The sequence below is a fragment of the Hyla sarda genome, chromosome 3 (genome assembly GCF_029499605.1).
Source record: "Hyla sarda isolate aHylSar1 chromosome 3, aHylSar1.hap1, whole genome shotgun sequence".
Taxonomy (NCBI): Eukaryota; Metazoa; Chordata; class Amphibia; order Anura; family Hylidae; genus Hyla; species Hyla sarda.
Window position 1 is genome coordinate 24,870,501 of NC_079191.1, and position 25,939 is coordinate 24,896,439.

At 43.0% G+C, this 25,939-nt stretch overlaps 1 protein-coding gene across 4 annotated transcripts in view; it reads left to right on the forward strand.

The window, feature by feature from the left end:
* LOC130361201 (aminopeptidase NAALADL1-like) overlaps nt 1-25,939 on the forward strand; it is an 81,440-nt gene that overhangs the window by 9,644 nt on the left and 45,857 nt on the right. For 2 of the 4 annotated variants that reach the window (XR_008890905.1, XM_056563913.1), the window contains exons 1-7: nt 8,300-8,574; nt 13,257-13,429; nt 17,710-17,831; nt 18,612-18,731; nt 20,341-20,530; nt 20,886-20,979; nt 24,022-24,120. Coding sequence is in view for 3 of the 4 variants with exons in the window: in XM_056563913.1 (XP_056419888.1) it covers nt 8,372-8,574; nt 13,257-13,429; nt 17,710-17,831; nt 18,612-18,731; nt 20,341-20,530; nt 20,886-20,979; nt 24,022-24,120 (1,001 nt within the window). In the remaining variant the exon portion in view is untranslated. Of the gene's footprint in view, nt 1-8,299; nt 8,575-13,256; nt 13,430-17,709; nt 17,832-18,611; nt 18,732-20,340; nt 20,531-20,885; nt 20,980-24,021; nt 24,121-25,939 lie in introns of those variants that run through there. The other 2 variants (XM_056563914.1, XM_056563915.1) reach the window with 2 other exon arrangements.

Genomic DNA, 25,939 nt, shown 5'->3' on the forward strand with positions numbered 1-25,939 from the left:
AACATTTGACCTCTGTCATTGCCAACAAAGGGTATATAACAAAGTATTGAGATGAACTTTTGTTATTGACCAAATACTTATGTTCCACCATAATTTGCAAATAAAGTCTTTAAAAATCGGACAATGTGATTTTATGGATTTTTTTTCCAATTATGTCTCTCATAGTTGAGGTTATACCTATGATGAAAATTACAGCCTCTCATTTTTTTAAGTGGGAGAACTTGCACAATTGGTGGCTGACTAAATACTTTGCCCCACTGTATTCCTGTGTAAGGTTAAGTTCACATTGCTGTTGTGCTCTGTCCTGTCAAGGGCCCGTTAGGCTCTCTTTTTGCTCCGAATGGCCCCAAAAATGGGTCGGAGCACAACGGACTCCATCAGGTCCCGGAAGATCACATTGAATTCAATAGGGTCCATTGGGGATCAGGTAATTTACCGGAGTTTAGCATGCGCTATTTTTTTCTATGTTAAACTCCCATCATTCCGAAGAACTTGCCAATGAAGCTCTGTATAACAGAGCCCGGCGGCAATGTAAAGAAGCCCTAATAAATAATACTTATTGTCAAGCCTTCCGCCCTTGAGTGGCCCTTGGGCATTTGATTTATCACCTAGTACCCTCTAAACCCCTTTAAAATGTATACATTTTTCTGTGTGGGATAAGGGGGATATACATTGTGGCTTGTCCACTTGATCTTTTGAAACCCTAGAAACATCCCAGTAAGCCCTAGAAATCACCACTGTCTGCTTATCACCTTCAGAGTTGACTCAATGTGACGGTGTGTCAGTACAACACTTCAGCATGTGGGGGACACATTTTTTTGTTTAGCTTGGAAGCACACTTTTTCTAAAAACCGCCCCGCAACTGTAAGACCTGGACAAACCTCAAAACCTGTATCAGTTACATATAGGAGAAATGTCCGTGCATATGTGAATGACCATCTTCTCTTATGTCTATAGTAGTTATAGAGGAGCCACTCATGAGTGACCACTTAATTTTTAGGGCACGGATTATGTGGGTCCTAGAGATTAGCAATGCATAGACAATCCATTAAAGTTGTGACAACCAGAGGCATAACAAAAAATAAATGCTAGGCCATGGGAAGAACCAGCCTAAACAAGAAGGTTCTTCCCAAGGAAGGGATAACCCAAGATGGAGGTGGTGCCCTATGTGCCCTAATGTGTCCTCAAATGTATATATATATATATATATATATATATATATATATATATATATACTGCTCAAAAAAAATGAAGGGAATACTTAAACTACACAATGTAACTCCAAGTCAATGACACTTCTGTGAAATCACACTGTCCACTCAGGAAGAACACTGATTGACAATCAATTTCACATGCTGTTGTGCAAATGGAACAGACAACAGGTGGAAATTATAGGCAATGAGCAAGACACCCCCAATAAAGGAGTGGTTCTGCAGGTGGTGACAACAGACTACTTCTCAGTTCCTATGCTTCCTGGCTGATGTTTTGATCACTTTTGAATGCTGGCGGTGCTTTCACTCTAGCGGTAGCATGAGACGGAGTCTACAACCCACACAAGTGGCTCAGGTAGAGCAGCTCATCCAGGATGGCACATCAATGCGAGCTGTGGCAAGAAGGTTTGCTGAGTCTGTCAGCGTAGTGTCCAGAGCATGGAGGCGCTACCAGGAGACCGGCCAGTACATCAGGAGACATAGAGGAGACCATAGGAGGGCAACAACCCAGCAGCAGGACCCCTACCTCCACCTTTGTGCAAGGAGGAGCAGGAGGAGCACTGACAGAGCCCTGAAAAATTACCTCCAGCAGGCCACAAATGTGCATGTGTCCACTCAAACGGTCATAAACAGACTCTGTGAGGGTGGTATGAGGGCAGAACGTTTGTCATTTGCCAGAGAACACCAAGATTGGCAAATTTGCCACTGGTGTCCTGCGCTCTTCACAGATGAAAGCAGGTTCGCACTGAGCACATGTGAGAGACATGACAGAGTCTGGAGACGCAGTGGAGAACATTCTGCTGCCTGTAACATCCTCCAGCATGACCGGTTGGAGTGTGTCAGCAGTTCCTGCAAGAGGAAGGCATTGGTGCTATGCACTGGCCCGCCCATTCCCAAGACCTGAATCCGATTGAGAACATCTGGGACATCATATCTCACTCCATCCACAATGCCACGTTGCACCACAGACTGTCCAGGAGTTGGCGGATGCTTTAGTCCAGGTCTGGGAGGACATCCCTCAGGAGATCATCCTCCACCTCATCAGGAGCATGCCCAGGCGTTGTAGGGAGGTCATAAGGGCACGTGGAGGCCCCACACACTACCGAGCCTCATATTGACTTGTTTTAAGGACATAACATCAAGGTTGGATCAGCCCGTAGTGTAGTTTTCCACTGTGATTTTGAGTGTGACTCCATATCCAGACCTCCATGGGTTAATAAATTTGATTTCCATTGATAATTGTTGTGTGATTTTGTTTTCAGCACATTCAACTATGTAAAGACGAAAGTATTTCATATGATTAGTTCATTCAGATCTAGGATGTGTTATCTTAGGGTTCCCTTTATTTTTTTGAGCAGTGTGTGTGTATATATATATATACTTTTTTTTTTTTTTCTGTATATGTAATGTTCTAAAGGAATACAATCACTGATGAATTGGCACAACTGCGAGAGATTGGGTGAATGGGGTAATCTAATGCAAACACCCCTGACATCAATTAGCGGGTGATAAACCAGGTGCCTCTACAGTTCTTGCTCCTGAAGCTTGGACTGTCAGGTTCCATCCCTGCAGCACCACATTCTCCCAGTACAGGAATGTTTTCAGAACATGACTGAAATCAGAGGTACAACAGGGGCCTTTAGCATGTAAGGGGTGCACCCTATTAACCCACTATTTCTTGCTCTTCCATTGGTTTGCTTTTGTCTCTATTGGTGTACTCACTTGTAGTGTGGGTTTCAGGGACAATTCTGATACCAGTCAGCTGGGAGTTGTTGTACTCTAACTGATATGTCACATGGCAGAGTGGTGTAGCTAACCCGGTGTTTCCTTTAACAAAGCTATTATCTTTTGTCTTTTCCCAATGGAAAAAAACAGGAATGAGACCTCTGGGCACTAAGATTTTGTGAAACTTCTTGTGCAACTTTACTAAAACTTCTTTTGCAAATACAGTTGCTTTGGTACAGCTTGAAATGTTACAGATTATTTTTAGCCAGAAGAATGGATATTTGGTCACTGTCCTTTTATATGTTGTTCTTAGCAGCTTTAGGCTAAGTTTCCACTTAGTTTTTGGAAAACTGCCACTGCAGTTTTTGAGCCAGAAGTGGATCCATAAGGGAGGATAAGTATAAGTCCTTCCTTTATATGTCCTATTCCTTTTGAATACATTTATGGCTTTGGCTCAAAAACTGCAGTGGCAGTTTTCCAAAAACTGCCAGAAAAAAACCAAAGTGGAAACTAAGCCTTACTGAATTTAGCATTCTCTGAGGTTCTTTTTATAGACATTACCAAACTCACTCAACTCTGATTCTGTGACACAATACTGGGAAGGATGTATGCAGGGAAGTCTTCATGACATGGCAGCCAAGCGGGACCCGAGAACCACACTGGCGTCACGAACACTAGGGGTTAATACCATCCAGTCCCTGGGGTTAATACCATCTGATCCCACCACTCACACCGCTACACCCGTGGTCCCGCCATTACACCCGGTGGTTCACCACATATGTATAAATGTATGAACACAGCTTGACATAATTTTGTGGGTGCTATCCCCTACTGAAGAGAGTATCCGAAATGTACATGACACTTTTTGTGTTTTCTATTTTTGTTTTTAAGATACATATATGCAGAGGACTATGTCACATATGTTGGACTACGTCGATGACCAGTTTTTTATTCTTTTAATAGAATGGCTAATAAAGTGTACAGGATTTGTCGGTGGTCCCCAGGAGCAATTCCAGCTCATTAAACACAGGGGTAACCTTCAGGTAATCAAACTGCGCAGAGACCGCATGTCGCGACTGAAGATACCTAAAGTGGGCATCCTGAGGGACAGTAAAACGCTCTCTAACCTCAGCAAAGGAAGGGAAGACACAGTCCTCTCCAAACAGATGCATGGCAAATCTGATTCCCCGGGAGCTGCCTCCAACTCCCGTAGGTGGTCCAAATGTGGATTGCCCCACAGGGGTGCTCTTGGAGTAACAACCGGCTGAGGGAAACGTCTGGTAGCCACCGACCAAACCGCAGCCACCGTCTTAATAGGGGACGGCAAAGAGAGAGGGAACATACCTGTATAACGTGTTTTCAGCGTCTCATAAGAGCCCAGGAGAACCCCCGCCAAAGTTGTGAAGGTATTTGAAAGGTCCAGGTCTATCCACCAGGCCACATACACCAGCTGTGGGGCCAGAAAATTATTATGCATATTAGGGGCAGCTAGTCCCCCCCCTCGACTGGAGCAGAGCCTGTCCCAACCTCAGAGGTTTATTCTGCCAGTAGAAGGATCTCAAAGCTCGGTTAAGCTTGACAAAATAAAAAACCCTGGGAGGAATAATAGGGGACAAGTGAAAGAGGTACAGAAACTTGGGGAGAAAGATCATTTTAAAAATATTGACCCTGCCAGCCAAGGACAAGGGCAAGGAGTCCCACGTCTGTAAACAAGTAAGTGTAGTATTAAGTAGGGGATCCAAATTAAGGGCCATAAACTCAGAATTGTTAGGGGACACCTCCACTACCAAGTATTTGAAGCGGGACACTGCTTGTAACCCATTAGGAAGGACAGAAGGCAGAACCCCTGCTCGGGACATGGACATTATGGATGATTTAGCCCAATGAACCCGCAGACCCGAGACCTCCCCAAACCTCTCCAACAGACAAAATAGAGCATCTAGGGAGTTCCCAACATCAGCTAAGTACACTAAGGTATCGTCTGCATATAAAGAATTCTTCTTGGTCAGGGAACCCCTAGCGATCCCCTTAATAGAAGTAGAGGAGCGAACTGCCGCTGCCAGGGGCTCTAAAAAGATCCCACTGGTCGGCACCTTGTAATGTGACTGTAAGCTCCTCTTTATTTCCCTGTTGCATCTCCTATCTGCTCATTCACTTCTGTAGTCGATTCCTTATCTCTTTTTTTTTTTATTGACCTGTCCTATATTATTTTTACTGCCTGTTTGTCAGCCTAATATCCACAGTGTCATGTGAACAGAATCATCACAAGAACCATATAAAAAGCCATGTAAGTGTGACCACAGGCACTGCAAATATCGTGTTCCAGTGGTATTGTCCTGTGGAAGCAGTTAAAGGGTTATTCCAGGAATTTTTTTTATTTGACTATCCTGCAGGGGCTGTAAAGTTAGTGTAGCTCATAATATAGTGTCTGTACCTGTGTGTGACGGTTTTCTCACAATTCTTCTGTGATTTTCACCACGATATTTATTTTTAACAGCATACCAAATTACTGTTGTCTCAGATTTTTCCCTGGTTACAATGCGGCCGAGATTTGACATCACTAGTCAGCTGATGACAGGGAGCCTGTCTGCTTCAATGGGTGGAGCGATCGCTTGGTGGGAGAGAGATCAATCTGCAACTAATGCAACAGCTGTAGGCACCCTGATTGAAAAAAAAAAAGCTAGCCAGTGTGTTATGGTAATCTCACAACATAGCCATTTAGCCCCAAGACAAGCACAGACCCTTCCTAGGCCTGTCCATTACTGCTTGCCAGGTACGTACTAAAATCACCTTATGGTGGATAACCCCTTTAAGATTACCAAAGCCATTATAGCTGTAATGGATCAAGTTACTCATGCTTGCTTACTCTTATGACGTTATCGTAAGAAGACTTGGATGAGCCACACTGTGCGAATTGCAGATTCTCCACAGTAAAGCTCTCCCATACGTAATGGATATTTCCCCATAAAGTTCAGGCTCTAACAGCTCTATCATAGGAGGCCCATATACAGAGGAATCATAGGAACCCCATATACAGTGTGCCCATGACTATACAGTGCCAGATAGTGTCATAAAATTAATTGATAAAAATTTGGAGAAGCTCATTGGAGAAGCTCACAACACCTGTATCTGTCTGCTGTATACACTGCTAAAAAAAATATAGGGAACACTAAGATGACACATCATAGATCTGAATAAATGAACTAATCGTATGAAATACATTCGTCTTTACATAGTTGAATGTGCTGACAACAAAATCACACAAAAATTATCAATGGAAATCAAATGTATCAACCCATGGAGGTCTGGATATGGAGTCACACTCAAAATCAAAGTGGAAAACCACACTACAGGCTGATCCAACTTTATGTAATGTCCTTAACACGTCAAAATGAGGCTCAGTAGTGTGTGTGGCCTCCACGTGCCCGTATGATCTCCCTACAATGCCTGGGCATGCTCCTGATGAGGTGGCAGATGGTCTCCTGAGGGATGTCCTCCCAGACCTGGACTAAAGCATCCGCCAACTCCTGGACAGTCTGTGGTGCAATGTGGCGACGGTGGATGGAGCGAGACATGATGTCCTAGATGTACTCAATCAGATTGAGGTCTGGGGAACGGGCGGGCCAGTCCATAGCATCAATGCCTTCCGCTTGCAGGAACTGCTGACACACTCTAGCCACATGAGGTCTAGCATTGTCATGCATTAGGAGGAACCCAGGGCCAACCGCACCAGCATATGGTCTCACAAGGGGTCTGAGGATCTCATCTCGGTACCTAATGGCAGTCAGGCTACGGCTGGCAAGCACATGAAGGGCTGTGCAGCCCCCCAAAGAAATGCCACCCCACACCATTACTGACCCACCACCAAACCGTCATGCTGGAGGATGTTGCAGGCAGCAGAACGTTCTCCATGGTGTCTACAGACTCTGTCACATCTGTCACATGTGCTCTGTGTGAACCTGCTTTCATCTGTGAAGAGCACAGGGTGCAAGTGGCGAATTTGCCAATTTTGGTGTTCTCTGGCAAATGCCAAACGTCCTGCACGGTGTTGGGCTGTAAGCACAACCCCCACCTGTGGTCATCGGGCCCTCATACCACCCTCATGGAGTCTGTTTCGAAGCGTATGAGTGGACACATGCATATTTGTGGCCTGCTGGAGGTCATTTTGCAGTGCTCTGGCAGTGCTCCTCCTGCTCCTCATTGCAGAAAGGCGGAGCTAGTGGTCCTGCTGCTGGGTTGTTGCCCTCCTACGGCCTCCTCCACATCTCCTGATGTACTGGCCTGTCTCCTGGTAGCGCCTCCATGCTCTGGACACTATGCTGACAGACACAGCAAACCTCCTTGCCACAGCTCGCATTGATGTGCCATCCTGGATGAGCTGCACTACCTGAGCCTCTTGTGTGGGTTGTAGTCTCCGTCTCATGCTACCGCTAGAGTGAAAGCACCGCCAGCATTCAAAAGTGACCAAAACATCAGCCAGTAGGCATAGGAACTGAGAAGTGGTCTGCAGTCACCACCTGCAGAACCACTCCTTTATTGGAGGTGTCTTGCTCATTGCCTATAATTTCCACCTGTTGTCTGTTCCATTTGCACAACAGCATGTGAAATTGATTGTCAATCAGTGTTGCTTCCTGAGTGGACAGTGTGATTTCACAGAAGTGTGATTGACTTGGAGTTACATTATGTTGTTTAAGTGTTCCCTTTATTTTTTTGAGCAGTGTACATAGTTGTATATACCTCATCATAGTGTTGACTGCCCGCAGCCGTTACTACAAACTTGTCTGCTCCGATAGGAGCCCGGGTGATTACCACTTTTTTGGCAAATGGTGCTTCCATATTTTTGGTTCCCAGTAGATAGAACACGGGACAGTAAATGGCCTGAAACGTGTTGCCATGCACATAGCATTTTTTGAAAACTACTACTACTAGGTCCATTTTAGAATGCCTGTCCCATGTGTGTTTATAGTGCAAGCCTAAAGGATAGTGGCAATCGGGGGTACTTCAGTCTCTAACTTATGTATTGAAAAAGTCTTCCAGCAGAAACTTCCATTCACATGAATGGGCTGCAACCTGGAATAGCTGTTTTAGGAATAAAACCGAATCCCTTGTTCTTATCCTGGACACCCCCTTTGAGGACATCTCAGATTGGGCCATAGTTCATGTGTCATTATCTATTTTATGGAGTTAATAAAAAGATTATCTCTCGAATAGTTAGCTCAATTTCCCTACAACAAGTCTGCAACAAGTGTGCAAAGGGCACTCACGAGAGATGGGACCAAGGAATTAAACCTGATAATCTTTAACCATGTTCCTAATGTTCTTATGAATAAGGTCTTCTTATCTCAGTGAAGATCTGCTGATAATATCTTAGCACAGGGCTGGTATGAGAGGTATATAGAGTGAAGAACAAGGGACATCTCTGAGGCTGAGGCACCATGAATTGGTGGAAAGTGGTGGGGATCTCTTTCGGGGCTGCGGTCATACTGGCCATTGGACTCTTGATCGGCCATTTCGGTATTTCAGGTAATACAGACACAAATCCAACGTGGGTGAAGGACCTTGCACAAGATCTGGATGAAAATTTGATACAACAATTCATGAAAGAGGTGGATAGTGAGAAGATCAAGGAGAATCTGAGGTGAGACCCAACACTCTATGGCCCCATTTACTGCTTGTTTAAGCTCTAAAATGTGGTGAAGTTGAGTTCCAAGATAGACCTAAAATAGTCGGTAGGCTACATTTGGACCATTAAAGTCAACAGGTCTGCCTCGGTATGCCATATCCAAACGTATACCATCAACCTACCGTACAACCTGAATATGGTGTGGACCGGGCCTGAATTGGCGCAGACAGAAATATTTTCACCATGCTCAGCTCTAAGCTGTTCTCAGTTAAGGTTCCCCTCAGTTCCTGTCCTCAGTTAAGGTCCATCAGATACACATATTTAAGATTTTTTTTTAGGACCCTCTAGAACCGCTGTTATAGTTCTGCTACTAAGTAAGGATTAGTGATGAGCGGCAGCGGCCATATTCGAATTCACGATATTTCGCAAATATATGGATGAATATTCGTCCTATGTTAATGAAATTTGCATATTTGCTATGTTTGCGAAAATTCGTAATGAAATTCGTATAGTGTGCATGCGCAATTATATCTTTCACCTAAAAGAAGGGAGGGATCAGTGTCCAGTTTGGAAATGCTGATATTTGCAACAATATTCACACAAATTTGCATTTAATAATGCGAATATTCGTCATTACGAATATATATCACTATATTTGCGGTAAAAATTTGCATTTTAACCCCTTAAGGACCGGGTTTTTTTCCGTTTTTGCATTTTCGTTTTTTGCTCCTTGCCTTTAAAAAATCATAACTCTTTCAAATTTGCACCTAAAAATCCATATGATGGCTTATTTTTTGCGCCACCAATTCTACTTTGTAATGACATTAGTCATTTTGCCCAAAAATCTACGGTGAAGCGGGAAAAAAAATCATTGTGCGACAAAATTGAAAAAAAAAACGCTGTTTTGCAAATTTTGGGGGCTTCCGTTTCTACGTAGTACATTTTTCGGTAAAAATGACACCTTATCTTTATTCTGTAGGTCCATACGATTAAAATGATCCCCTACTTATATAGGTTTGATTTTGTCGGACTTCTGGAAAAAATCATAACTACATGCAGGAAAAGTAATACGTTTAAAATTGTCATCTTCTGACCCCTATAACTTTTTTTATTTTTCCGTGTATGGGGCGGTATGAGGGCTCATTTTTTGCGCCGTGATCTGAAGTTTTTAACGGTACCATTTTTGTATTGATATGACTTATTGATCGCTTTTTATTCATTTTTAAATGATATAAAAAGTGACCAAAAATGCACTATTTTGGACTTTGGAATTTTTTTGCGCGCACGCCATTGACCGAGCGGTTTAATTAATGATATATTTTTATAATTCGGACATTTCTGCACGCGGTGATACCATATATGTTTATTTTTATTTTTATTTACACTGTGTTTTTTTTTTATTGGAAAAGGGGGGTGATTCAAACTTTTAATAGGGGAGGAGTTAAATGATCTTTATTCACTTTTTTTTTCCACTTTTTTTTTGCAGTGTTATAGATCCCATAGGGACCTATAACACTGCACACACTGATCTCTTATACTGATCATTGTTATCCCATAGGGACCTATAACACTGCACACACTGATCTTCTATGTTGATCACTGGTTTCTCATAAGAAACCAGTGATCAACGATTCTGACGCATGACTGCTCATGCCTGGATCTCAGGCACTGAGCAGTCATTCGGCGATCGGACAGCGAGGAGGCAGGAAGGGGCCCTCCTGCTGTCCTGTCAGCTGTTCGGGATGCCGCGATTAGCCGCGGCTATCCCGAACAGCCCGACTGAGCTAGCCGGCAACTTTCACTTTCACTTTTAGCCGCGCGGCTCAGCTCTGAGCGCGCGGCTAAAGGGTTAATAGTGCGCGGCGCCGCGATCGGCACTGCGCGCTATTAGAGGCGGGTCCCGGCTTCACTATGACGCTGGGCCCGCCGTGATATGACGCGGGGTTACTGTGTAACCCCGCGTTATATCAGAAGAGCAGGACCAAGGACGTACCGGTACGTCCTTGGTCCTTAAGGGGTTAAATATTCACGCTCAACACTAGTAAGGACCATAATTTATTAGGAGTTAAAGAATAATTGTTACAGGAAGAATCTGAAGCATGCTCCAAAGTGCATTAAAGGGGTACTCCTCTGGAAAACATTTTTTTTAATCAACTGGTGCCAGAAAGTTAAACAGATTTGTAAATTACTTCTGTTTAAGTAGGAGCAGTATTATAGTAGTTATATTCTTGTGTATATATATGAGCAGTATTATAGTCGTTATATTCTTGTATATAGGAGCAGTATTATAGTAGTTATATTCTTGTATATAGGAGCAGTATTATAGTAGTTATATTCTTGTACACAGGAGGCAGTATTATAGTAGTTATATTCTTGTATATAGGAGCAGTATTATAGTAGTTATATTCTTGTATATAGGAGCAGTATTATAGTCGTTATATTCTTGTATATATAGGGGCAGAATTATAGTAGTTATATTCTTGTACATAGGAGCAGTATTATAGTAGTTGTATTCTTGTATATAGGAGCAGTATTAAAGTACTTATATTCTTGTATATACATAGGAGCAGTATTATAGTAGTTATATTCTTGTATATAGGAGCAGTATTATAGTAGTTATATTCTTGTATATAGGAGCAGTATTATAGTACTTATATTCTTGTATATAGAACCAGTATTATAGTAGTTATATTCTTGTATATAGTAGGCAGTATTATAGTAGTTATATTCTTGTATATAGGATCAGTATTATAGTAGTTACCGTATATTCTTGTATATAGGAGCAGTATTATAGTAGTTATATTCTTGTGTATAGGAGCAGTATTATAGTAGTTATATTAATCTTAGTGGAGAGAGGTGAGTGGCACCAGTGACTGAACTCCCTAAGTAACAGCCTATTCGTGGAGGTGTTGTCTTGGAGCTTCAGGTATACAAAATCTCTGGGGGTGCAGGTATAAATTCGGTAGTCCATAAATATGAATAAGAGAAGAAGAAATGAAGATACTGCACTCACCCACTGTATGTACTTGAAGATGTAGATTTATTCAGATCCTTGGAGATGGATCCGTAAGGTGGAGGACATGGAGGGGGATGAACACCAGGACTAGTTTCGCGCCGAGCGGCGCTTCCTCTGACTGGATTACCTAGGAATCCAGTCAGAGGAAGCGCCGCTCGGCGCGAAACTAGTCCTGGCGTTCATCCCCCTCCATGTCCTCCACCTTACGGATCCATCTCCAAGGATCTGAATAAATCTACATCTTCAAGTACATACAGTGGGTGAGTGCAGTATCTTCATTTCTTCTTCTCTTATTCATATTATAGTAGTTATATTCTTGTATATAGGAGCAGTATTATAGTAGTTATATTCTTGTATATAGGAGCAGTATTATAGTAGTTATATTCTTGTATATATAAGCAGTATTATAGTAGTTATATTCTTGTGTATAGGAGCAGTATTATAGTAGTTATATTCTTGTATATAGGAGCAGTATTATAGTAGTTATATTCTTGTATATAGGAGGCAGTATTATAGTAGTTATATTCTTGTATATTGGAGGCAGTATTATAGTAGTTATATCAATGTCCAAAGAGAGAAGGGGAAAAAAGTGGCACCAAAGAGTATATATCCCTGTACAATAATGAAATCCTGAGGCAATGCATAAAGGGCTATCCGGATGATTTGAGGTACTGCCGTACCTGGGGGTGCAGGTGTAATGTCAGATAACATAAACCATTGAGGAGGAGAAGGTAGAAAGACCGCACTCACCCACTGTACTTGCTGGTAGATTGCAGATTTATTCAAAATGCAGAAAACAATTCCATATGGTGGAGGACGTGGAGGGGAAAAAAAAGCCAAACGGACTAGTTTCGCGCCACTAGTCCGTTTGGCTTTTTTTTCCCCTCCACGTCCTCCACCATATGGAATTGTTTTCTGCATTTTGAATAAATCTGCAATCTACCAGCAAGTACAGTGGGTGAGTGCGGTCTTTCTACCTTCTCCTCCTCAATGGGTTATAGTAGTTATATTCTTGTATATAGGAGCAGTATGATAGTAGTTATATTCTTGTATATATAGGAGCAGTATTATAGTATTTATATTTTTTCGTACATTTGAGCAGTATTATAGTAGTTACATTCTTGTACATAGACTAATATTTTGAGCTAGCCACACCTGAACACTTTTGAAAACTGTTTGGTGAGGAGCAAATAGTGTCTAAAATATATACTGTAATAAATCTCACACATTCATTTCACCATATTTTTGGTTCAAATTAAACCAAAATTGTGGCGCATTCAGGGTAGTTTTATACAAGATATTAAAAAAAACTTTACAAAAAAAACTACAATGCTTTTTTTTTTATATAGTTTTTTTTTCTCCCATAAGCGCCATTTTTTTGGGTCAGTGACAGTTTAAAAAAAAAAGAAATGTAGCCTGCTCTAGTTAATGTGTTTTTTTTTTAACCCATCTTATAATTAAAGAATCACATGACATAATTAAAGAAATGCATGCAAAAATAAATCCGTACACCATTACACACTAAATGCCCCAAAAATGTAATCACGGAGGACAAAAAAAGGTGCAGGTGTCTGAAGGTAGTCTTAGATAATGAAATCTCCACCATTGTTTCTCGGTTTTGGTTTGTCTACTGCGGATGGTTTAAAGCATAAATTACAGTAATATTTTTCCTTTTCTCCAGAATCCTGTCCGAAAAGCCCCATGTAGCCACCAGTGAGGCAGATGAAAAACTGGTGCAGCTGATGCTGGCTCGCTGGAATCACTTAGAGACTGGTCTAGATGAAGCCAAGGCAGAACGATATAACGTCTTCCTGTCATTTCCCGATGAGAAGAATCCAAACAGTGTCAAAGTTTGTAAGTAGAATCGTCATGAGTTTCATTAATTCATATGTATAGCCTTAAAGGGGTACTCCGTTGCTAGACATCTTATCCCCTATCCAAAGGATAGGGGATAAGATGTCGGATCACGGGGGTCCGGTTGCTGGGACCCCCCCCCCCGATCTCCGTGCAAACACCCAGTGTTCTGAACATTATGTTCAGAATGCTGGGTCCGGGAGGCTGTGGTTGTGACGTCACATCATGCCCCCTCCATTCATGTCTAGACATAAATGGAGGGGGCGTGGTGTGACTTCACGAGGGGGCGTGACTTGACGCCGAAACCAGCATTCTGAACAAAATGTTCAGAACGCTGGGTGTCTGCATGGAGATCGTGGGGGGTCCCAGTGGCCAGACCCTCGCGATCATACATCTTATCCCCTATCCCTTGGGGTTCTCCACCCCTAGAAATCTTATCCTTAGGATAGGGGATAAGATGTCTGATCACAGGGGCTCGACCACAGCTGTCACAACCCCTCCCATAGACATGAACGGAGGGGGCATGGCCTGACGTCATGACCACAGCCGCCCGAAGCCAGCGTTTTCAACATAAATGTTAACAGCACAGGGGTGCCAACATGTAGATCGCTGGGGGTCCCAGAGACCGGACCTCCCGCGATTAGACATCTTATCCTTTGGATAGGGGATCAGATATCTAGAGGCGGAAGTGTATTCAAAAGGAATGGGAAATATAAAAGAAGAAATTCTGCTTCCTACTGGATCCACTTCTGGCTTTGGCTCAAAAATTGCAGCGACAGATATCCAAAAAACAGAGCGTAGATTAAATTCAAAGTGTTCTGGATGCCCAAAAAATATGTATTTTGTGGTGTGCCTGGTGTGAGTTTCTGGGTCTTCACAGGGGTGTCAGTGGTAGTTATGGTGCCAGCGGTGAAACACACTCATAATCCTTGTCAATTAAGGACTTCACTTAGTGGGAGTATGGTGGGATCCTCAGGGCACGACCCAGTGTACTGTGTGCTGGTGATGGAGGTCGAAATGCTCTTGGTGTTTTTAGGTGGAGATAACCAGACACAGGGAAACAAGGAGACGGTGCAACTCACTTTTACTTTTGGCAACTTCAGATGGTACAAAGCAGTGTCAGTTTGCCCCATAACTCCCAGGCTGTAGCACTTCAAGGGTTTTCAGGGGTTTTCCCTGGACTTCTTCAAGGGTTTTCTCAGGAGTGATAACTTTGCAGGTTCTTCTCAGGAGTGATAACTTTGATGTCTGTAGCAGACCTACTTGCTGAGACATGTTTCTGTTGGCACATCCAGGTGGGTATGCCCCGATTTGTGATAGGTCTGCTCAACCAGACAAGGACCTTGAGGCACAGGGTGTCCGGTTTTACTCTTTTTGCAGTCAGGCCCGTGAAAACTTCTCCTGAATGCCCCCTTTACTGTAGTAGACACCCTTTCAGCATGAAAGAAGCTAGGTGACAGACAATTGGTTCTTTCCTTCTCTCTAGTCTCAGCTCGCCCCCCCGCTTGTTCCCTTCTTGAATTCAAGCAGGTGGGGAGACCAGTACATGTGATGAGGGGCATATAAACTGTATATAGGGGGTAAAGTTAGCAGTATATGGGGGTATAGGTAGCAGTATATGGGGAGCATAGGGAGCAGTGTATAATGTGAGAAAGATAAAGGTATATGTGTATAAGGGGGCCATAGGGAGCAGTATATATGTGATAGGGGTCATAGGGAGCAGTATATAGGTAATAGGGGGTCATAGGGAGCAGTATATAGGTAATAGGGGGTCATAGGGAACAGTATATATGTGATAGGCGGTCATAGGGAACAGTATAAATGTGATGGGGGTCATAGGGAGCAGTATATATGTCATACGGAACAGTACATGTGCGATATAGGGTCATACGAAGCAGTATATGTGAGATAGGGGTACATACGGACCAGTATATATGAGATATGGGGTCATATAGAATATCTGATCGGTGAGACCTGACCCCTGGGACCACCACCGATCATGAGAAGAGAGGTCCCTTGTCCCCCAAATGAATGTAGCAGCAGCACATGATCACCTGCAGCTCCATTTGTTCTCTATGGGACTTATGAACATTGCTGATCGCTCCACTCACATGTATGGAGACCCCATAGAGAATGAATGGAGTGACATGGGATCATGTGCGGCTGCTCCAATCACCCAGGGGTTCCAGGGGATCCTACTGATTAGATTTGTACACTGTCCCCTAGGTATGCTGTAGACATGGTAATGGGGCAGCAGCAAGCACAGCATTAGTAAAGCAGGATGGCAGTGTAAAGGATGGAGCTTGTGTTACTATAGAGTTTTGGGTAGACTCCAGAAGTAAGGGGCCACAGATGTCTTGGTATAGTCTTTAGTCATCAGAAGATATCATCAGAGAAGAAGCCCCCTGTGGTCACTGGATTTAATAGTCCTTACTGCTTCTGATCAGGTGAGAGCTGCTCTAACATGACCAGAATACAGGAGTGTTTTAGGGTGTGATTTTTTTTAATGGTTAAAGCGCAACAGTGACATCAAAATAAGTAAATAACCATCAGCACAGCCAACGATCACTGGTATACTGCGGCCTACGAGCTGATCACTGGTGTACTGCAGCCTACGAGCTGATCACTGGTATACTGCAGCCTACGAGCTGATCACTGGTATACTGCAGCCTACGAGCTGATCACTGCTATACTGCAGCCTACGAGCGATCACTGGTATACTGCAGCCTACGAGCTGATCACTGGTGTACTGCAGCCTACGAGCTGATCACTGGTATACTGCAGCCTACGAGCTGATCACTGGTATAATGCGGCCTACGAGCTGATCACTGGTATACTGCGGCCTACGAGCTGATCACTGGTATACTGCGGCCTACGAGCTGATCACTGGTATACTGCAGCCTACGAGCTGATCACTGGTATACTGCAGCCTACGAGCTGATCACTGGTATACTGCAGCCTACAAGCTGATCACTAGTATACTGCAGCCTACGAGCTGATCACTGGTATACTGCAGCCTACGAGCTGATCACTGGTATACTGCAGCCTACGAGCTGATCACTGGTATACTGCAGCCTACGAGCTGTTCACTGGTATACTGCAGCCTACGAGCTGTTCACTGGTATACTGCAGCCTACGAGCTGATCACTGGTATACTGCGGCCTACGAGCTGATCACTGGCACACTGCAGCCTATGAGCTGATCACTGGTATACTGCAGCCTACAAGCTGATCACTGGTATACTGCAGCCTATGAGCTGATCACTGGTATACTGTGGCCTACGAGCTGATCACTGGTATACTGCAGCCTATGAGCTGATCACTGGTATACTGCAGCCTACAAGCTGATCACTGGTATACTGCGACCTACAAGCTGATCAACGGTATACTGCAGCCTATGAGCTGATCACTGGTATACTGTGGTCTACGAGCTGATCACTGGTATACTGCAGCCTACGAGCTGATCACTGGTATACTGTGGCCTACGAGCTGATCACTGGTATACTGCAGCCTACGACATGATCACTGGTATACTGCAACCTACGAGCTGATCACTGGTATATTGCGGCCTACGAGCTGATCACTGGTATACTGCAACCTACGACATGATCACTGCTATACTGCAGCCTACGAGCTGATCACTGATATACTGCAGCCTACGAGCTGATCACTGGTATACTGGAGCCTACTAGCTGATCACTGGTATACTGCAGCCTACGAGCTGATCACTGGTATACTGGAGCCTACTAGCTGATCACTGGTATACTGCAGCCTACGAGCTGATCACTGATATACTGCAGCCTACGACAAGATCACTGGTATACTGCAGCCTACGAGCTGATCACTGGTATACTGCAACCTATAAACTGATCACTAGTATACTGCAGCCTACGACCTGATCACTAGTATACTGCAGCCTACAAGCTCATCACTGGTATACTGAAGCCTGTTTTGGCACTTCATGTCTTCTATGCTGTAAAAATTACTTTTAACCAAACTTAAAAGGCCCTTGATCACACATAGTGTATACGCAGCATATTTCACGCTGCGATAAAGCCGCTGAGCAACTGGAAATATGCTGCACATTTTGCTATGAGCAGACGCACAGGGCTTCCCTTCCGCAGCCCTGTGTGTGCAGTAATGTTTGGAGGCAGGCCGAGTGCGCCATTGTGACTGTGACGCGCGGGCCTACCTCCAAAGTTTTTTTTACCTGATGTTGGAATACCCCTTTATGAATGTTTTTGTTGTGATGTTTTATCTTTTTTTTTTTTTTTTGCACAGTGAGCCCAGACGGTAGCGCCAAGTTCACATCTCAAGAAACAGAGTCCCAACTTACTAACGACCAGAAAGACCCAAACATTTTACAGCCATTTCTTGCTTTTGCACCCAATGGTACTGTGAAGGTATGCTTGAGATTGATAACTGACTATTGAAATTAGAAGATAAAGAAGATGAAAGAGATAACACATGACTGCTGGAACAGACTACACCCAGGGTTTATTTGTAGTCTGTAACCATGGCGATGTATAGCTCTGCATAGGAGGAACATACACAAAACTATTTGACAAAATTGCTCTTTTTTTTCAGGTGTATTGGAGCAACATATTGAAATCTTTACATCTTAAAGGGGAACTCTGGTGAAAATCTTTGCTTTTCCTATATGCCCGGGCCGCCAGAATGAAAATAATAAAGTTTGACTTACCTTCTGCTGCTCCCCCGATGCCGCTGAAATCTGTCTTCCATCCTCTTGCTTGATCTTCTTCTAACAGTGGGACATGGTGGGCCCGGGTTTGGCCCTCTTTCTGGTGCCCGGGCCCATTACTTCACCCTTCAGCTCAGCCTATCACGGGCCGGAGAGGGACATTTCTGTGGCCGTCGATAAGCTGAATGTAATGTGGGGTGTTGGGCACCAAAAGCCGTAAGAAGATCGCACTGTAAAACGGAAGATAGATTCTAGCGTCACCGGGGGAGTAGCGGAAGTTAAGTCATTGTGTATTATTTTTATCCTAGATGCCCGGGCATATATGAAAAATGAACTTTTCTGCCAGAGTTCCCCTTTAATTTTATTAGTCAAATTGATAGTATCACAAGTCTGTATGCGTATGTTTTTGAATGTCTAGATTTCTCATTACAATGGTCGCCCCTAGTCTTCATCATCCTTCTATTTGACTTTATCTTTCAAGGGAAAACTTGTATATGCTAATGAAGGCAAAATAAGTGATTTCCAGTACCTGGCTAATACAATAAGTCTGAATGGGACCATCGCAATTGTACGCTATGGAGGCACTGGAAGAGTAAATAAGGTGAGAGAGATCTGAACTTATAAATTAATATGCAGAGTGTTGATTAATAGATATATATATATATATATATATATATATATATATATATATATTTTTTTTTTATATGCACCAAAAAGCTTAGGACACACACACACACACACACACACACACACATATATATATATATATATATATATATATATATATACATACACACAATTTTTTTAAATACTAAAGTGAATTTATATCGTTATGTTTGCCATCACCTTCAAACTCTTGTAAGTTTCAAGCACCAGTAATATCAATATTGGTCTGAGTAAGACAAAACAAGTTGCCACAACCATTTATTTGTTTGTAGGTAGAAAGGAAAGTAAAGATTTGGTAGAGCTCAATAAACCTGAATATTTTCCCAAACCAATGAAAAACAAGCTGCCCGTAGAGGGAACATTCTAACACAGTCCTGTGATTACAGCAGCATCAGCACTGGTTCAAGCAGGTGGTCTCTCTTTTTCCTCTGTGTAAGGGTATGTTCACACCGTGAAATTTCTGCAATTCTGCAGAAATTCCATTCAGAAAAGCTTACTGACCGAAATTGCGTAATTCTGCCAGAATTCCTCCTAAATTCAAGCCCCACTGGTTCCGCCGCAGACTGGTCTTATATTTTTTTGCGGAATGCGGATAGCAGAATTTCCACAGCGGAATGCCTGCAGTGGAAATACTGCTGTCTGAATGGGATAGCGGAATCTCATTGGAATTAATAGGCATGTGATGTAGAAGGGGTGGCCCCCTGAGGAAGCCATTATGGTGAAACATACTTAGGGGTAAGTGGTGCTGTGCTCCGGATGACATTCAGTTGGTACTTTCTGTAATATCTGTACAGGCTCTTATTTCCTCTTTTTTGTATGTCTATGCACTTTGTCTTACCTAGCCTCTTGTGGTATATAGCCCTATGCTGCTATGGTATATATGCTTACAGATTATCATTTGCCACATTATCTCTCCGGTCAGCTTCTTTATGTATGTACGTACGTCTACTGCCAGTACCACCTTTTTTCTGCACATTTGTATTCTCAGTGTCAATCTCTCATTGTTATGTATTTTGTATGCTTTTATAGTATTGTGAACAATAAAGTATTTCCATTATTTTCAATAGTGACTGGTGTTCTATTTGTTGGTGTAGCTATGTATATATGACCCAGTGACGGCATATATCTCAGCTGTGTTTTTTTTTGTTGATGTAAGATTTGTAAATTGCTTCTATTTAAAAATCCTTTTCTTCCCAGTACTTATCAGCTGCTGTATGCTTCAGAGGAAGTTGTGTAGTTCTTTCCAGTCTGACCACAGTGCTCTCTGCTGACACCTCTGTCCGTATCATGAACTGTCCAGAGCGGGAACAAATCCCCATAGCAAACCTTTCCTGCTCTAGACAGTTCCTGACATGGACAGAGGTGTCAGCAGAGAGCACTGTGGTCAGACTGGAAAGAACTACACAACTTCCTCTGGAGCATACAGCAGCTCATAAGTACTGGAAGGATTAAGATTTTTACATAGAAGTAATTTACAAATCTGTTTAACTTTCTGGCACCAGTTGATTTGAAAACATTTAAATGATAATTTAATGGCTTTTTAGGCAATAAATGCTGCCAAATTTGGAGTTATTGGAGTAATCATATACACTGATCCAAAAGATATAAATGATGGAAAGTCCAATCCTGCTGAAACCTACCCGCACTCCTGGCATTTGCCCCCATCTGGTGTAGAAAGGGGTTCATTCAAGGAGAATTTTGGAGACCAACTCACGCCCTATTATCCAGCTAAAGGTAATGGTGCAGCCACTGTCTTCATTGTCTTCTTCTTCTTAAAGGGGTACTCCACGCTCCCTCGTGACATTACATCCCGCCCCTCGTGATGTAACGCAATGAAAGTCTATGGGAGGGGGCGTGATGGCTGCCACACCCCCTCCCATAGACTTGCATTGAGGGGGCAGGGCGTGACATCACCAGGGGGGGTGACGACCCCCGAAGCCCGCTCCCAGTGTACGGAACTAAATGTTCCGAATGTGCGGGAGTGGAGTACCCCTTTAAAATGACCAACATTAATCTTCTATATTGTGTAAGTGCTTCATTACCACAATACATTACTTCCTATTTGCTCTGTCATATGTATTTTTTTCAGAGTATACATACAGAATTCCAGAGTCGGAGATTAAAGGCATCTCCCATATTCCAGCACAGCCTATTGGTTTTGAGGATGCGCGGACTTTAATATGGTAACGTGATAACATAAGATACGTCATTGCGCAGATATGTATGATACATTGTGGAAATAAACTCTGGTAAACTTATTATAAATCCAATTGAGTGTACATAAAGCTCGTCCTTATGGGTATTCTTTAGGCTAAGTTTCTACTTGTTTTTTTTAAGACAAATCACCTGAAAGAACGCCAGTGCAATTTCCTGCGTCTGTCGTTTTTAATGGTGATTTTTCATTTGTGTGCAAATTGCATTTTTGGCACCCAAAATTTGTTGGGTACCAAAAAAGAAAAAAAAAAAAAAAAAGGATGCAGTAGTGATGGAAAACATGTATTTAACTTTATATTTTTTATAACAACATTTTAATTAATTTTTAATAAAGTGTGTGTGTGTTTCACTTTTTTTTCTCTCTTTTTTGAAAATGTTTAGGTAGTACTACTACACCCAGCATGGAACACACTATTCCATGATGGGAGTAGTAATACCTGTACTAATAGCCATATGCAATCGTCCCTAATATAGCAGAGATGCAGAGCGGCTCTATACAGCGCTCACATCTCTGCTCTGTACTCCGGTCAGTGATGTGAATAGAACATCACTCATTCATATTTTCCGCCCAGAGTGGTGATTGGCCGGATGGTTGCAGCCAATCACAGCTCTGAGGGAAATATGAATGAGCGATGTTCTATTCATATCACTGGCCGGAGTATAGTGCAGAGATGCGGAGCGCTGTATAGAGCCGCTCCACATCTCTGCAATAGATAGGACGATCACACTGGGTGTCAGGAGTGACACCCGCTGTGATCTGTCCTTAACTGCAGGTACTACTACTCCCATCATGGAGCACACTCTGTTCCATGTTGGAAGTAGTAGTACCTGCAGTTAAGGAAAGATCACAGTGGATGTCACTCGTGACACCCGCTCTGATCCTCCTGTATAATGTATAGATGCGGCCGCCGCTCTTCTATGGTCAACTTCACTGACATATATACACATATTCCTAGAGCTGTGATTGGCTGGAACCATCTGGTCAATCACAGCTCTCTGCGGGAAATATGAATAAGTGTATATATACGGCAATGCAGGGGACCATAGAAGAGCGACCGGCCGCATCTATACATTATACAGGAGGATTGCAACGGACCCGGGGCAATCTGGCAATTAGTACAGGTAACTACTACTCCCATCATGGAACAGTGTGTGCTCCATGCTGGTAGTAGCAGTACCAAAGACACACACACACTCCATTTTTATTATTGTCGGCTATATTTTTTAGTGCCCTGCCTGCCCACAAAAATTGATCCCTGTTTAAAAATTAATAAAAATGTTGTTATAAAAATAAAAAATTTCGGTAAATACAATTTTTTCCATAACTACTGTATCTTTTTTATTAATGTTTTTTGTAATGGTACCCTACGAAATTTTATTAAAAAGGTATCTCCACTCACTTTTTTGGATCGTTAAAGTCCAAAAGCGAATAATAACCACCTGAAAAAACCCACATGGTGTTTTTCTTAGCGTTTTTTTTTTACTGCCATAGACTTCTATGGGAGAAAAACACCACTATTTCAGGGAAAAAAACACCAGTGGTTCAACATGCTGCGATTTTACAGGAGCTGAAAAACACCAAAAAAGAGTAAAAAAAAAAAAATAAGCCAAAAGGATAAAAAAAAACACCAAACTGAAAAATGGCATGTGGAAAAACAATTTTGCGATTTTTCATTGATTTACAGCCAACATCTGGCCGCAGCGTTTTTTGGCCGAAAAAACGCCATGCGGCAGAATTGGCGTTTTTCTTGGCCTCCCCCCCCCCCCCCCCCCAAAAAAAAAAAACAAGTACAAACTTAGCCATAGTGCTGTAACTGAGGATGAGCGAGTATTCCTAAAGTTCGGCTCACTGGCCTCGCACAACTTTAAGAAAGTGTTTTTGCCGAAGTCTGTCTGGAAATTATGGGAATTGTAGTGCAGCAACAGCTGGAGTCTCGCTGTTGCTAAACTACAACTCCCATCATTCCCAGACAGCCAAGGGCTGTCTGGGAATGATGAAAGTTGTGGTTTAGCAACAGCTGAAGCCTTCCTGTTTGGAAACACAGTGATAAAAAGGTTTTGTTCACATTATACATTTTTAACATTCTTTTTTTTTTTTTAAACAAAAAGGCATGCTAAAAATGCACAATGTGAACAGACCCATACTTACCAACCGAGTTCCTGTCTGTGATCTTCTTCTTCTGTAGCTCCGCCTCTAGTGATGTCATCATTAGCGGAGGGGCTACAGAAAAAGATGCTTGGAACGGGAAGAAGGTAGCCTACGCTGTATACTGTTTACAAACTCCTTTCTCCAAAGAGTTAACTAGCGCTGCTCAGTGAACTCTTTCCTTGCTAGGCTCACACATAGCACTCAGCCCAGGATGAGCTGTGCCGGCAGCTGTCTAGCTGCGGGCACAGCTCAGCCCCGACATTGGCAGGTTCGCGTGAGCCAAAACTGGCAATGTTCTAAAGTTTGGCAAGCCGTGGTCCCCCCCCTAATTCATATCCAATCCGGATACGGGGGCTCGGCTTGCTCAACTCTAGGTGAAACCAATCCACCAGGAGAAGGATGGAGAAAGACAGACATCTATGGGGAAGGTAGGAATGACTCATGTGCCATAGAGGCAGCAAGGAGGGCAGTTAAGTGTAGGATGGTCCTGAGATGGTGGTATTTATGAACAGAGGGGGTACTTTTTCTAAACAAGAGGGGCAACTACTACAGCCCAAGGGTATATCTATGCAGAGGCAGCATTCATATCCAGTTCTGGTGCCTGAAGGAGCCAAAATGCCCCTCAACCTTATAAGAAGACACTAGTGTTATAGATGGCACATGACTTTGCATTGGGGCTTAGGAGCTTCAAGTGACGCCACTGATAGGAACAGTAGGATTGGGTTATGCTGTGAAGGATTCAGAGGACTGAAAATGGGTCCAGTGACAGCAGGGGTGATGCAGTGTATATTCTCCAGCATTGTGAACCTCCTCTGTGCTTATGGGATTGTACTTTTATTATACTTCCTTATACTTTCCTCAGTGAACTGGATGGACCATCAGCACCAGAAAACTGGCAAGGAGCTCTGGGATGTTCCTATAACACAGGGCCTGGCTTCCGGTCAGGGAATTTCGGTAACAGGTATCACACAATTTACTAAGAGTGGAGTGTAGTTTTCTTTGTGGGTTTTTGTTTCCGACAGGTGTTTTTCCATGGTATCCACCACATTTTATGAAAACGTGAGTGTTTTTTTTTTTTTTTTTGAAGACTCATGCCTTTTTCCTAATGGTCACACCCCTATGTAGGGTTTTCTGAGTAAAGTGGTTAGTAGGGTTTTTTGGATTTTTTGTCGGAAATTCGGACACATGACACAAGCGACACAAAATACCCCCAAAAATCTGTTCGGAAAAGCCTTAGTAAATGGGACCCTATATGTTTTGCTCATTGTAGTACAAGTTATCATCTCACACACTATATAAGTTTTCTCAATGACCTATCAAATATTCAAGACATAATAAGTCCAGGAAATGTCCAGGGGTACTCCGCTGCTCAGCGTTTGGAACAAACTGTTCTGAATGTTGGGGCCAGCGCCGGGAGCTCGTGATGTCATAGCCCCGCCCCCTCATGATGTCATGCCCCACCCCTCAATGCAAGTCTATGGGAGGGGGCATGGCAGCAGCCACGCCCCCTCCCATAGACTTGCATTGAGGGGGCAAGGTGTGACGTCATGAGGGGGCGGGGCTATGACATCACGAGCTCCCGGCGCCGGCTCCAACGTTCAGAACTGTTTGTTCCAAACTATGAGCAGCGGAGTACCCCTTTAACTTCAGGCGCAAACCAATACAAAATAAATCCTGCTTGTTCAGCACTAACTACACAAAATCTTCAATCTCTGTACATGCAAATAAAGAGATAGTATTGAGGAATATACCAGGTTAGTCAGCGCGATCCACCAGACAGGAGACTACTTTAAGCAGAAAAGTTCAGTTTTATTAGGCTAATGAAACTGAACTTTTCTGATTAAAGTAGTCTCCTGTCTGGTGGATCGCGCTGACTAACCTGGTATATTCCTCAATATTACTCTTTATGTGCATCATCGGCCTGTTGCCGACTCCAGGATGCTGAACCACCACTTTTAGCATCCATGCGCTTATTACTGTTGTGTCATCATACACAACAGAGCAAGATGAGCAAGTTTTCATTATTGGGCACTCTTCTTCACCTTAAATTCATGCTTTGGTCTTAAAACATTACCAGCTTATGAGGAGCTATGCTCTCTTTTTTCATAGTATATATACTCTCTGTACATGTGGCTTACTACCAGCCACCAAAAATGTGTTACTCATTGCTCACACAGGGTAAATGTTCACCTGGGTTACACCTTTTGTAACATAGTTCATAAGGTTGAAAAAAGACCAGAGTCCATCAAGTTCAACCTATATCCCTAAGGAGTCCCTACTGAGTTAATCCAGAGGAAGGCAAAAAAACCCTCATACTAGAGGTAAAAACTCCTTCCCGACTCCAAATATGGCATCAGAATAAATCCCTGGATCAATGTTCTTTCCCTATAAATCTAGAATCCATAACCAGCAATGTTCTTACTCTCCAAAAATGCATCCAGCCCCTTTTAAATTATTTTACAGAGTTCACCATGACCACCTCCTCCAGGAGAGAATTCCACAGTCTCACTGCTCTTACAGTAAAGAACCCCCGTCTGTGCTGGTGTAGAAACCTTCTTTCCTCTAGACGTAGAGGATGCCCCCTGGTTATAGATACAGTCCTGGGTATAAATAGATCATGGGAGAGATCTCTGTACTGTCCCCTGATATATTTATACATAGTTATTAGGTCGCCCCTAAGCCTTCTTTTCTCTAAACTAAATAACCCTAATTCTGATAATCTTTCTGGGTGCTGTAGTCCTCCCATTCCCCGTATTACTCTGGTTGCCCGTCTTTGAACC